The 12,188-nt window shown below is 52.0% G+C and overlaps 1 protein-coding gene across 1 annotated transcript in view; it reads right to left on the bottom strand.

Moving 5' to 3' along the window:
• Window positions 1-2,552: 2,552 nt before the first annotated feature.
• HES7 (hes family bHLH transcription factor 7) overlaps window positions 2,553-12,188 on the bottom strand; it is a 17,580-nt gene continuing 7,944 nt past the window's right edge. The window contains exons 3-5 of the mRNA XM_015423495.1: window positions 6,245-6,340; window positions 3,567-3,672; window positions 2,553-2,953 (exon numbers count right to left, since the gene is read on the bottom strand). Of these exons, the coding sequence (XP_015278981.1) occupies window positions 2,553-2,953; window positions 3,567-3,672; window positions 6,245-6,340 (603 nt within the window). The remainder of the gene's footprint in view (window positions 2,954-3,566; window positions 3,673-6,244; window positions 6,341-12,188) is intronic.

The raw sequence follows: 12,188 nt of genomic DNA, 5'->3' as shown, positions 1-12,188 counted from the left end.
ATTCCTCCCACACACGCACACACTCAAGAGACCTCTGCCACTCCACAACCATCTCCTGGACGGAATACTTCCCTTGGTGACAGCTAAACTTCGGCGGGAGGATGGGCCATTGCAAGGTCGAATTTGTTATTGGCAGCCTTCATTCAATCAACTGGAAAGTTTTCCACTGGAGGATCAGGAAGACTGGTTGGCACCACTGTTCCCTCTAAGCTGAGTTAGTGTGAGCTAGCTCAGTTTTTTAGCCTCCGGCTCACACATTTTTCTCTTCGCTCAGGAAGGATGGCTCCAGAGCAAACTAATTTATGCAGCAGCCAAATCGCTCGCTCACAACTTTAATGCCAGTAGCTCACAGAGTAGAATTTTTGCTCACAAGCCTCCACAGCTTAGCGGGAACATTGGTTGGCACCTGGGTTTTTCTGGGTCAATATTGGCTTATATGAGCCGGTGCACTAGGTACTATTTATTTATATTTATGTTCCATTTATAAATAAATAAAGTGAGCCAGTGCACTAGATACTATTTATTTATATTTATTTTGTTCGATTTATAAATAATGTGAGCCAGTGCATTAGGTACTATTTATTTATATTTTTGTTCCATTTATAAATAAAGCGAGCCGGTGCACTAGGGACTACTTATTTATATTTATTTTGTTCAATTTATAAATAAATAAAGCGAGCCGGTGCACTAGGGACTACTTATTTATATTTATTTTGTTCAATTTATAAATAAATAAAGCGAGCCGGTGCACTAGGTACTATTTATATTTATTTTGTTCAATCTATAAATTGAATTTATAAATTTATAAACCTCATTAGATGGTTTGCTTTTACAATTAGTGAATGCCTTCCTATCCCCTTTGACATCTCCCACTGCATCTTCCTTTCTGGCTGGGAAATCCAAATGTCCCCTTTGCTATAGATTCATATGGATCTTGCAGATGGGATTTACTGATTTCAGATTGCTGACCAATCCATTGTGTTCTCTGTCTGCCACCAAGCTGTGATCGCTGGCTGCATGTGGAGTGGGAACTCAAACCCGGTTCTCCAGAGCAGTCTGCTGCTCCTAACCACTACACTGAACTGTGGTGGGCTACGGCCTGGGAGACCTGGGTTTGAATCCCCGCTTTTTGGGCCAGTTATGCTGCCTCATGCAGAAGGCAACTGAGTCATGACGTCAGAAGGGCCCCCCCCTTACATGCGCGGTCCGTTTCAGTGTGAAGATAGACTCCCCCCACCACAAAGACACCTTCATATGAGCACAGGTCTGCAGTCCACTGCATTTATTATTTGTTGGTATCTTCCGTATGCTGGCAAGAAATAGTAACACAGTGTTTTAAACGGATATATATTTTATTACATAAGATTTCACAGAAACAACCCCTCTGCAAGCACAAACACTATATTTTTTTTTAAAAAAGGAGAAAGACAAATACAAGCCATAAATAAATAATGATAATAATAATAATAATATATAAGGAATTTTGGACACAAAGAAAAGGTGAGATTAAACTTTTAATAGAAAGAGCTGAAAGGAAAGAAACAAAAACAAACATTTTATTTGCTGTGATTTTAACCACATTCAGGACATGTATTTATATACGTTTGCACGCATGGAAATATCGAACAGCACATGCTCAAACTCTTGGGCATCCGAAATTAACTGTTATTCTGTGTTGGAGATGAGATCTGTACAAGTGTATGAAAATCTGGCTGCTCATGTTTTGCACATGCACACAGACCGTGCTCTCCACTCCAGAGTTTCTAAGGGCATGGCCTCACACTGGGTTTCCCCCTGCCCTGCCACCCTTGAAGGCTAAAAAGCTGCAGAGTGGCTTGCAAGCGCCCCTTCCGTTACTTACCTGGGAGTCCCAAACGCCAAGTACAGATCCCTCTGGTCGGAGGCCTCTCTGGGCTTGGGGGAGAAGAGACACCTGCCTTATTCCAAGCTGCTGGTGCAGGGGGTCTCCAGCCCTTTTGATCCGGCAAACAACCTTTGGAATTTTGACACTGGGTGATGGGTGCAGCCACAAAATGGCTGCCGTAGCTTACCTTGAGTCACACAGGGGAAGATCCTTCTGCTTTTGTGGCTGCAGCTGCCAGAGCAACATTTAGAAAAACCCGCACAGCCGGTCAAATCTTCAACGGCCAATCAGAAGCCCCACCTGGCCCCAACCACTTGGCGGGCACCAGGACAGGTGTTGGCGGCGCCCACAGCCACCACATCGGACCCCTGCACTAGCTGCTCAGAAACCATCTCCTTGTCTCAGAGACGGGAAGGCTAAATTTCCACAACTTTATCCGCTGACAAGTTAATAGATGGCATTGTGTTAAATGAATTTGCACTTACAGTCTGTATTATTGTTTAAACAGTAATCTTGTTTATGTATATTTGACTTATCTTCTAATAAAATCGTTTATTAAATTAAAAAAAAAAAAGGACGCCCGGCAATCCCCGCACGGACAGATTTTTACAGGTTTTATGTACAAAATAATCCCCCCCCCCCCTTTCCCCCCGGTTTGGTCTCAGGGGGAGTGTTTATGCCCTTGGGTCTAGGGCCAAGGTCTCCAATAAGCCTGTGGTGGGGGCAACCGTTTGGGAGAGGCGGCGCCCGGGTGGGTGTGTCTCTGCTGACTCCCGAGTCGTCCCCCGCTGGAGCAAGGCGGGTCCGTGCTGCGCAACGGTTCGTCGGTCTGCTTCACGGGGGAGCAGAAGGCTTCCGGGGTCCTCGGAGGCGTCTCCCCCAAGGAAGAGTTAGGAGAGAGAGGCCCGCAGCTCCAGTCGTGGCCGCGGGGCTCTGGCTTGGAAGCGAGGTACAGGTGCAAGGTGTCGAGCAGGTGGCTCTGGACGGAGGGATGGGCTTGCTGGATGAAAGCCGCCAGGCCTAGGAGACATTCCCGGAATCCCATCATGTAGCAGGCCTGCAGGGTCCTGTCTTCCGGGAGGTCAGCGCCTGAAAGAGAGGAAGTTGAGAGCAGGCCGGAGAGCTGGTCAAGCAGACACTGTTGGAACCAGACACCCCACTTCTAGAGCTCGCTGGCTGCATGTTGCACCATTTTTTCCCCAGGGCACGTTTTGTAAAACAGGTAACAAATAGGTACTCGCGGGCGCGGGTGACCCCCTGTAGATCGGTGGAGCCTGCGCATCCCTTTGCCGGCTGAAGCCCAAGGCGATCCACACATTCGGCTACGAGGCTTCGAGGGATGGGTGTGCTTTCATCCTCCTGTAAGGGGCACGCTTGCGCGGGTGGTGCACTGGGTTGCTGGCACCAGAGAAGCCACCCCATGTGACCAGAGCTGTTAGAGGGGCCTGCCCAAGAGGGAGCCCGGCTGAGCCCCTGTGGTTCTGCTTCTCACCCTTTGTGTTTATAAAGAAACAGACTTGGCAGAAGACGCATCTCCAGTGCTCACTTCTCCCCCCCTCCACCCGCATAGGTACAGAAGCAGCGGAAGGGGTTTCCATTCCCCCCCTTTTTGTTGACTTTGTAACCAAGATACACCCCCAACTGACCACCCTGTGGGGCCAGCTCCTGCCAGACACACACATGTTCCCTCCCCTGCCCGCACCGCGCTGGTCAGCTGTACCCTGGGGTTTAGCGGAATTCATCTCTCGCAGGTATCCTACGGCGATCTCCAGGATCTCCGCTTTCTCCACTTTGGGGTTCTTCAGAGTCTGTAAAGAAAGAGGGCCGAGAGGGTGGCTGAAGGGGAAATTTTGTGGGAAAGGGATGAGCGTGCACGCGAGCGAGCGGCACTGGTAGCGAAAAGGAACCTCCACGTTCAGAGGCAGTAGACCTCTGACTGCCACCTGCTGGGGGGAAACAGCAGAGGGCCTGCGGTGGGCCTTCTCCGGCTTGGCCTGGGGTGCTCTGGCGGAGGGGCGCAGAGCTAAAGTGAGGCAAGCGTGCCGACGACTCAAAGAAGACACGGGGTGACCATATTTTGAAAAGCCAAAAAGAGGGCATATTTCCAGAATGACTACTCCAAACAAGCGATCATTATGACAAATCTCATTTTAAACACCCTGACTGTTTAAGCTGTGACCACTGCTACCCTTCAGTGTTCCCTCTAAGCTGAGTGAGTGTGAGCCAGCTCACAGTTCTTTAGCCTCCGGCTCACACATTTTTGTCTCGGCTCAGGAAGGAGGGCTCCGGAGCAAACTAACTGATGCAGGAGCCAAACTGCTCGCTCACAACTTTAATGCCAGCAGCTCACAAAGTATAGGGTTGCCAAATCCTTTTCGTCTTGCGGCGGGAGGCTCCCGGACGGTGTCCCTTGCACGCGCGCAAAGCGCACGCGCACCGCATGCACGTCACCCGGATGTGACGTGATGACGCCGGGCACGCTGGAGGCGGGGCCACAGCCATTTGAGGGGAAAACTCTGTTTTCCCCTCAAATGGCTGTGGCCCCGCCCCCAACGTGCCCGGCGTCATCACGTCACATCCGGGTGACGTGCACGCCGGGGTGGGGTTTCCCCCGGGGCCCAATTCTGTGGTGGCAGAAATCGGGCCTCCAAAGCGGGGGGAAATCCGCCCCCCGGGGGGGAATTGGCAGCCCTAACTAAGTAGGATTTTTGCTCACAAGACTCCACAGCTGAGAGGAAGCATTGCTAACTAGGGATATTCCTAACCTTCCAACCCCAAAAGAGATTTTCATCAGTTTTTAAAAAAAGAGCCCAAAATTGGGCAGACGTCAAAAAGAGCGCATGTCCTCTAAAAACTGGACATAACCCTACCGTTCCATTAATAGGCCCAACCAACTCTTAGTGTGTGCCAAAGAAAAACCTCATCTTCACCACCAAATAGGAGACCCACGTTATCTGAGCTCAGACATCGGGACTCACAGAGAGAGGGTAAACCAGTGTGCCAGCAGGAGTTGAGTTTGGAAATGAAAGCATCGCGCAATTTGAGCGAGAGAGCCATCTCTTTCTTTAAATTTCTTTAAAGGCAGCGTTGACTGGACCCCATTGGCTGGGCAGAAAGCCAGTGTGGTGTCGTGGATCTGTGAGACCCAGGTTCGAATCCCCGCTCAAGCCCTGGAAGCTTGCTGGGTGACCTTGGGCCAGTCGCACGGTCTCAGTAGCCTACCTCATGGGGTTGTTGTGAGGATAAAAAAGTGGGGAGAACAATGTATGCCACTTTGGGTTCCCAGAGGGCAGGGTACAAATAAAGTAAATAAAAGGATACAATAAAGTCATTCCTTTATTGCCATAACTAATTCCTATGGGGCAAGCTGACTTAGGAGCCGGGTGTGGGCTTGCTTCGAAAAAGCCGGCAGCCTCTCCACCTCCCGCCACGATTGACTCCATTACTCTTTATGTGGATTTACGTGTTAGATATGTAAACTCTATCTTAGCCAACATGACGAACTTTCCTGATGCTTTAAAAGTGCACCGTCTTCTAAATGACTCTGTTCCGGAAATATCAATGAACGTGGCCATGTTTTTACAATCCGCGATAAAGCCACGTCAGGAAAACTTACAATGAGTAATTGTTTTATCCTACATTACGTTTTATATGTATGGTTACACTTGAAGAAGAAGAGAAGAGATTGGATTTATACACTTCCCTTCACTCGGAGTCTCAGAGGGGCTTACAAACTCCTTTCCCTTCCCCTCCCCACAACAGACACCCTGTGAGGTAGGTGGGGCTGAGAGAGCTCTGAGAGAACTGCTCTTGAGAGAACAGCTCTGAGAAAACTGCGGCTGACCCAAGGTCATCCAGCAGCTGCAAGTGGAGGAGTGGGGAATCAAACCCGGTTCTCCCAGATTAGAGTCCGCGAACTTAACCACTACACCAAACTGGCTCCTATACTATATTTATAGTAATCCTTTTTAAGGCATTTTATGCCAATAAAGGTCAACTCAACTGAACTGACAATACTACTCGAATGCTGGTCCCTGCATCTGCTCCCACCAGCCTCAAATGTTCCTTGTGCCCTGGAGAGGCACCAGCTTACCGCTGGGGAGGTCTGAGCCCAAAGTTGTGACAGTGCTGGAGTGACCACGGAGGAGACCAGATCCGATGCCCAGAGCCACCCATTTGCCTGCCTTTTAGAGAGCATCCACTGAGTCTGCCCTGCCAGTAGGGCCAAGCAGAGCAATAGCTACACCTGCTGGCCGATGCAGAAATAAAGGCACAGTGCGCTCCAAGCCCCCTAGGAAGCAACCCAGGGCGGTGTTCAGGCGGTCACATCCTTGGGGCAGGGAGGTAGAGGGAAGCTGCAGGGGGCCCCCCCTCACTGACCTGGCGGTGGGTTCTCTGCAGGAGGAGGAGGCGAAGTTCTTCTAGGCTCCTATTGATGCGGTCCCTCCGCCGTTTCTCCACTAGGGGCTTCAGCATCTGGACAGAGAAACAATGGGGGGGTTGACCCCTGCATGGGGGACTAACCTGGCACACCGGCAGGCAGAATAACGCACTACTTCACAGAGCAGGGAGGCGACCTTCCCCGGGGAGGGGGGGTGTCTTCCTTCGAAAATGCAACATGGGAAACGCTCCCGGTTTTATCCACTAGAATACTTTTTGGTTAAACGTCTGCAGTCAATTTAACGTTAGCAATAAGGTTGCCAGCCCCGGGTGGGGAAATTCCTGGAGATTCGGGAGGGCGGGAGGTGGGCTTGGGGAGGGGAGAGACCATGGAGCCCACCCCCCAGAGCGTCCGTTTCCTCCAGGTTCTGTTGTCTGGAGATGGGCGGGAATTCCAGGAGACACCCCCAGCCCCCACCCAGAGCTTGCAAACCAAAGAGAGAGATCACGGGATGGAAGTGGAAAGGAAGCAAACAGCCGTGATGTGTAGTGCCAAAAAAAGAGGGTTCTTCACAGACCTGTAAATTCTTTCCCCCATATTCAATTTACTGGAAGCAATTCAAACGCCATCCACACAACGAATCATGCATATAACATCTCGTTTCGTGTATAACGTTATCAGAGTGGGGAGGAAAGCGATGACGAACCTCAACAGCATGATAAAAAGTAGAGACATCACCCTGCCAACAAAAGTCCGCATGGTCAAAGCGACGGTATTCCCAGTAGTCATGTATGGCTGCGAGAGTTGGACTCTAAGGAAGGCCGAGCGCCGAAGAATAGATTCTTTTGAACGATGGTGCTGGAGAAGACTCTTGAGAGTCCCTTGGACTGCAAGAAGATCAAATCAGTCAATCCTAAAAGAAATCAACCCTGACTGTTCCCTGGAAGGCCAGATAATGAAACTGAAGCTCAAATACTTTGGCCATCAAATGAGAAGGGAGCACTCACTGGAGAAGAAGACCCTGATGCTGGGAAAGACTGAAGGTCAAAGAAGACGGGGACGGCAAAGGATGAGATGGTTAGACAGTGTCATGGATGCAACGAACATGAAATTGACTCATCCTTTGCCGTCCCCGTCTTCTTTGACCTTCAGTCTTTCCCAGCATCAGGGTCTTTTCCAGTGAGTGCTCCTTTCTCATTTGGTGGCCAAAGTATTTGAGCTTCAGTTTCATTATCTGGCCTTCCAGGGAACAGTCAGGGTTAGGGACAGGGTCAAATCCATTAGTGTGATTTGATTCATTTGATTCGCACTAATGGACTTGATGAATGTGACTATGAGATATGACTAGAGTGTTTGCCAAACGGATTAAAATTATACAGGTATTTCAACGCTACCCACTTTGATAAAGTTATACACGAGAGAAGGCGTCATATGCATGGTTCCTGTGTTGATGGCATTTGAATTGCTTCCAGTAAACTGAATATTAGAAAAAGAATTTACAGGTCTGTGAGGAACTTTTTTTTTTGGGCACAAAACATCATGGCTGTTTGTTTCCTTTCAACAACCCGCCTGAAGGCTGGCAGCCCCAGGAACCTGAGTGGTTGTTTGGGGGGCCCACTTCCAGAAATCCATCCATTTGTGACAACCTGAGAGCCAGAACCTTTTTCCAAGGGGGGGGGGGACCTGTGAAGAATTGATGGAGCTGAGGGCTTGCAGGCCCCCCTGCTGCAAAGACATGGGGAGTCAGGGGTGGTGGGGCCTTGCAGCTACAGGAGGGCCTCCCGGCTTCCAAAAACAAGATTCCAGACCAGCATTCCCTCTAAGCTGAGTTAGTGTGAGCCAGCTCACAGTTTTTTAGCCTCCGGCTCACAGATTTTTGTCTTCGCTCAGGAAGGATGTCTCCAGAGCAAACTAATTGTATGCAGCAGCCAAATCGCTGGCTCACAACTTGAATGCCCGTCGCTCACAGAGTAGACTTTTTGCTCACAAGACTCCGCAGCTTAGAGGGAGCGTTGTTCCAGACCCAGCAATTTTCATTTGAAAGGCAGGCAATACGCCTATGTGACACACACCCCCACACACACACCATTGTAACTAAAACCAGCACACCTTGTAGGGTTGCCAACTCCTGCTTAGGAAATTCCTGGGTATTTGGAGGTGGAATTTGGGGTGGAAATAGGGTTACCAGCTCTGGGTGGGGAAATACCTGGAGATTTTGGAGGTGGAGCTGGGGGAGGGGAGTGGAGGGACCTCGGTGGGGTATAATGCCCAAGAGTCCACCCTCCAAAGCAGCCATTTTCTCCAGGGGAACTGATCTCTGTTGTCTGGAGAGCAACTGCGGCAGCGTGAGATGTCCAGGCCCAACCTGGAGGCTGGCAACCGTAGGAGGGAGGGGTGGGGGGAGGGATTTCCGCAAGATATAATGCCACAAAGTCCACCCTCCAGACCTGCTATTTTCTTGGGGGGCGGGGCGGGGGGGAGAGCTGATCTTGGCCATTTGGAGATCAGTTCTAATTCCGGGAACTTCCTTTCCCCACCTGGAGGTTGGTAACATTCTGTTTGTGCCTCCCAGTGGCCTCTGGTGTCTCAAATGCCAGACTGTCAGACAGTGTTCCCTCTAAGCTGAGGTAATGTGAGCTAGCTTACAGTTTTCTAGCCTCCGGCTCACACATTTTCCTCTTCGCTCAGGAAGGGACGGCTCCAGAGCAAACTAAGTCGCTCGCTCACAACTTTAATGCCAGGAGCTCACAAAGTTAGAATTTTCGCTCACAAGACTCCACAGCTTAGAGGGAGCGTTGCTGTCGGACCCTCCAGGCCTCCTCCCGGTCCTAATGCCCCCCTCACACTTGCGGGGGGGGGGGGCTGCTACAAGCCGCTGAATCACCCCCAGTGAAACTGTAACCAGAGAGGTACCGTGGCTCGGATCTGCCTGGCTCACTGCCCTAAACCCATGTCCTTTCCACCACCCCTCCTCCCACCACGAAAACCTCCCCCCCCCCCAGTGCCCCAGTCCATCCTGGAGAACCTTCCCCCTTGGGGGGGGGGCAAATGCCTTGCAAGGCCTCGCGCTACCTTGAGAAGGGGGTGGCATTTTTGGGGTGTGCAATTATTTTCCCCCATGATCAAAAGAAAAGAAAACAAACAGCGTTATTAGACTCGAACTGCTGGAAAGAATACCGAAGATTGACATTTCCCCTTCCTCCAAACCGCCCCATCCACACAGCCTTGCGCACCCCCCTAGGATCTCCTCCCCCTTCCCAGTTTCCTAGGCAGGGGGAAGTTTGCTGTGGTGATCGCCACTGCTGAATTGCAACGGATAATGAAACTCAAGACAGCACATCTTCCTGGACTTAATGGAGACTTAGGTTTCCTGTCTCTTTACCAATGCTGATTTCTCCACGCCAGGACCCCTCTGCATCTCACACCCAATCTAATCAGGCTGGCTATTGTCATTCACCTGCTAATGTCATTTGGGATCTGAAAGGACTTCACCTTTCAATATAGAGGACCGATGGACTCCCATTCTAGCTTTATCTGAAGAAGTGAGCAGTGACTCAGGAAAGCTCCTCCCCTGCCACGAATTTTGTTACTTTAAGTTGCTCCTGGGTCTCTTATTGTTTTCTACTGATTACTGTGCAAAGGAGCTCCGGGCCAGGTTCGGGGGCACACAACACAGGGCATCTGAGGGGACAGAAGGAAGGGGGGGGGGAATTTGCCTAGCGTATTGAATGGATTGCAAAGGGGCAGCCGGTTGATGCCATGACCTATGAGCAAACGGGTCAGGCAAGCGCGATCCCACCAGATCTCGGAATCTAACCAGGATCGGGCCCGGTTAGTCCTTGGATGGGAGTCCCGCAAGGAAATCCAGGCTCGATCTGCAGAACCAGGAAATGGCGCATGGGCGCACACACAAACACACAGTCCAGTGTTCCCTCTAAGCTGAGTGAGTGTGAGCTAGCTCACAGCTCTCTAGCCTCCGGCTCACACCTTTTTGTCTTTGCTCAGGAGGGATGGGGCTCCAGAGCAAACTAATGGATGCAGCAGCCAAATCGCTGGCTCGCAACTTTAATGCCAGTAGGATTTTTGCTCACAATATTCCACCGCCTAAAGGGAGCATTGGACTCCAGCCAGTGTTCCCTCTAAGCTGAGTGAGTGTGAGCTAGCTCACAGTTCTTTAGCCTCCGGCTCACACCTTTTTGTCTTTGCTCAGGAGGGATGGGGCTCCAGAGCAAACTAATGGATGCAGCAGCCAAATCGCTGGCTCGCAACTTTAATGCCAGGAGCTCACAAATTAGAGCTTTTGCTCACAAGACTCCACAGCTTAGACGGAGCATTCACACGTTGCCCCGACCCGGGTCGTAGCCCAGGCTGGCCGGATCTTGCCCTGGCGAGTCTTTGGCGGGGAGACCACCACGGGAGCCCCCAAGGTCGCTCTGCGCAGGCAGCCAACGGCCAACCCGCCTCTGCTCGCCTCTCGTCTCGGAAACCTCCATCAGGGGCCGCAGTCCGTCGGCTGCGACTCGACGGCAGCTCCCGCCCACCTCCGGGCGTCCCCGCCGCAGAAAACAGACGGTCCCGCCGCGCCTTCCAGCCCACCCCCCAAACCCCCTTTCCCCCCCCCCCCCGCGACGCGGAGCATTCCTTGCAACCAGTGCTCCCTCTAAGCTGAGTGACTGTGAGCTAGCTCACATTTTTTAAGCCCCTGGCTCACAAGTTTTTGTCTCCGCTCAGGAAGGAGCGCTCCAGAGCACACTGACTGATGCAGCCGCCCAATCGCTCACTTACAGCTTTCATGCCAGCAGCTCGCAAAGTAGAATTTTTGCTCACCGGACTCCACAGCTTAGAGGGAACATTGCAAGTTGCAACACGCGCTTTTGGGAACGCTCAGCACCGATTGCAACACGTCTCTGGCGCTGGCCTGTAGCTAACACGGGGCCCACGGGGCCTGGCCCCCTGGTGTTTCTTCTGGGCCCCCTCCCTCTCGGGCTGCCCCCAAAGTGCTCCAACTTACCACCTGCACTGTACTTTCGTTTAATTAACTGGTGGGGCCCCCGAGGCCCCCTCCCAAAAAATTCCCTACGCATTGCAAGGAACGCGGCTCACTGCAGCGCAGGGGGACTTTTGCGCGGGGCGGCAGCAACTGGCTCTTCCCAGGGGAGGCCCGCCCGCGGCGGCAGGCAGCTCGCCTCTCCTCCCGCTCCGGGGCCCCAGAGGCCCCGGTGCAGCGCCCCCATCGCCTCCCTCGACCCCGCGCGGGTCCCCACCCCTGTTCCCTCTAAGCTGCGTCCGTGTGCGCCAGCTCACCGTTCTTTAGCCTCCGGCTCACAATTTTTTTTTTTGTCTCCGCTCAGGAAGGACGGGGCTCCCGAGCAAACGGATTTCTGCAGCAGCCGGATCGCTGGCTCACGGCTTTCGTGCCAGGAGCTCACCAAGTAGGATTGTGGCTCACCGGACTCCACAGCTTCGAGGGCGCGCCGGTGTCCACTAGTGTTCCCTCTGAGCTGAGTGAGTGTGAGCTCGCTCGCCGTTTTTTAGCCTCCGGCTCACGCATTTCTGTCTCCGCTCAGGAAGGAGGGCTCCAGAGCAAACTAATTGTTGCAGCGGCCAAATTGCACGCTCACAACTGTAATACCAGGAGCCCACAAAGTAGGACTTTTGCTCGCAAGACTCCACAGCTTAGAGGGAGCGTTGGTCGCCACTGCAGTGTACCCTCTAAGCTGAGTTAGTGTGAGTTAGCTCACGGCTTTTTAGCCTCTGGCTCAGACGTTTTTTGTCTTGGCTCAGGAAGGAGGGCTCCAGAGCAAACTGATTGATGCAGCAGCCAAATTGCACGCTCACAACTGTAATGCTAGTAGCTCACAAAGTGGAATTTTTGCTCACAAGACTCCACAGCTTAGAGGGAGCATTGGTGCCCCCCCTGCCGCCTTCCACCCACCCGCCCCC

The sequence above is a fragment of the Gekko japonicus genome, unplaced genomic scaffold (assembly GCF_001447785.1).
Source record: "Gekko japonicus isolate JY-2015 unplaced genomic scaffold, Gekko_japonicus_V1.1 scaffold2575, whole genome shotgun sequence".
Taxonomy (NCBI): domain Eukaryota; kingdom Metazoa; phylum Chordata; class Lepidosauria; order Squamata; family Gekkonidae; genus Gekko; species Gekko japonicus.
The sequence above is the reverse complement of the archived record's forward strand: the minus strand, read 5'-3'. Positions and strand labels throughout refer to the sequence as shown.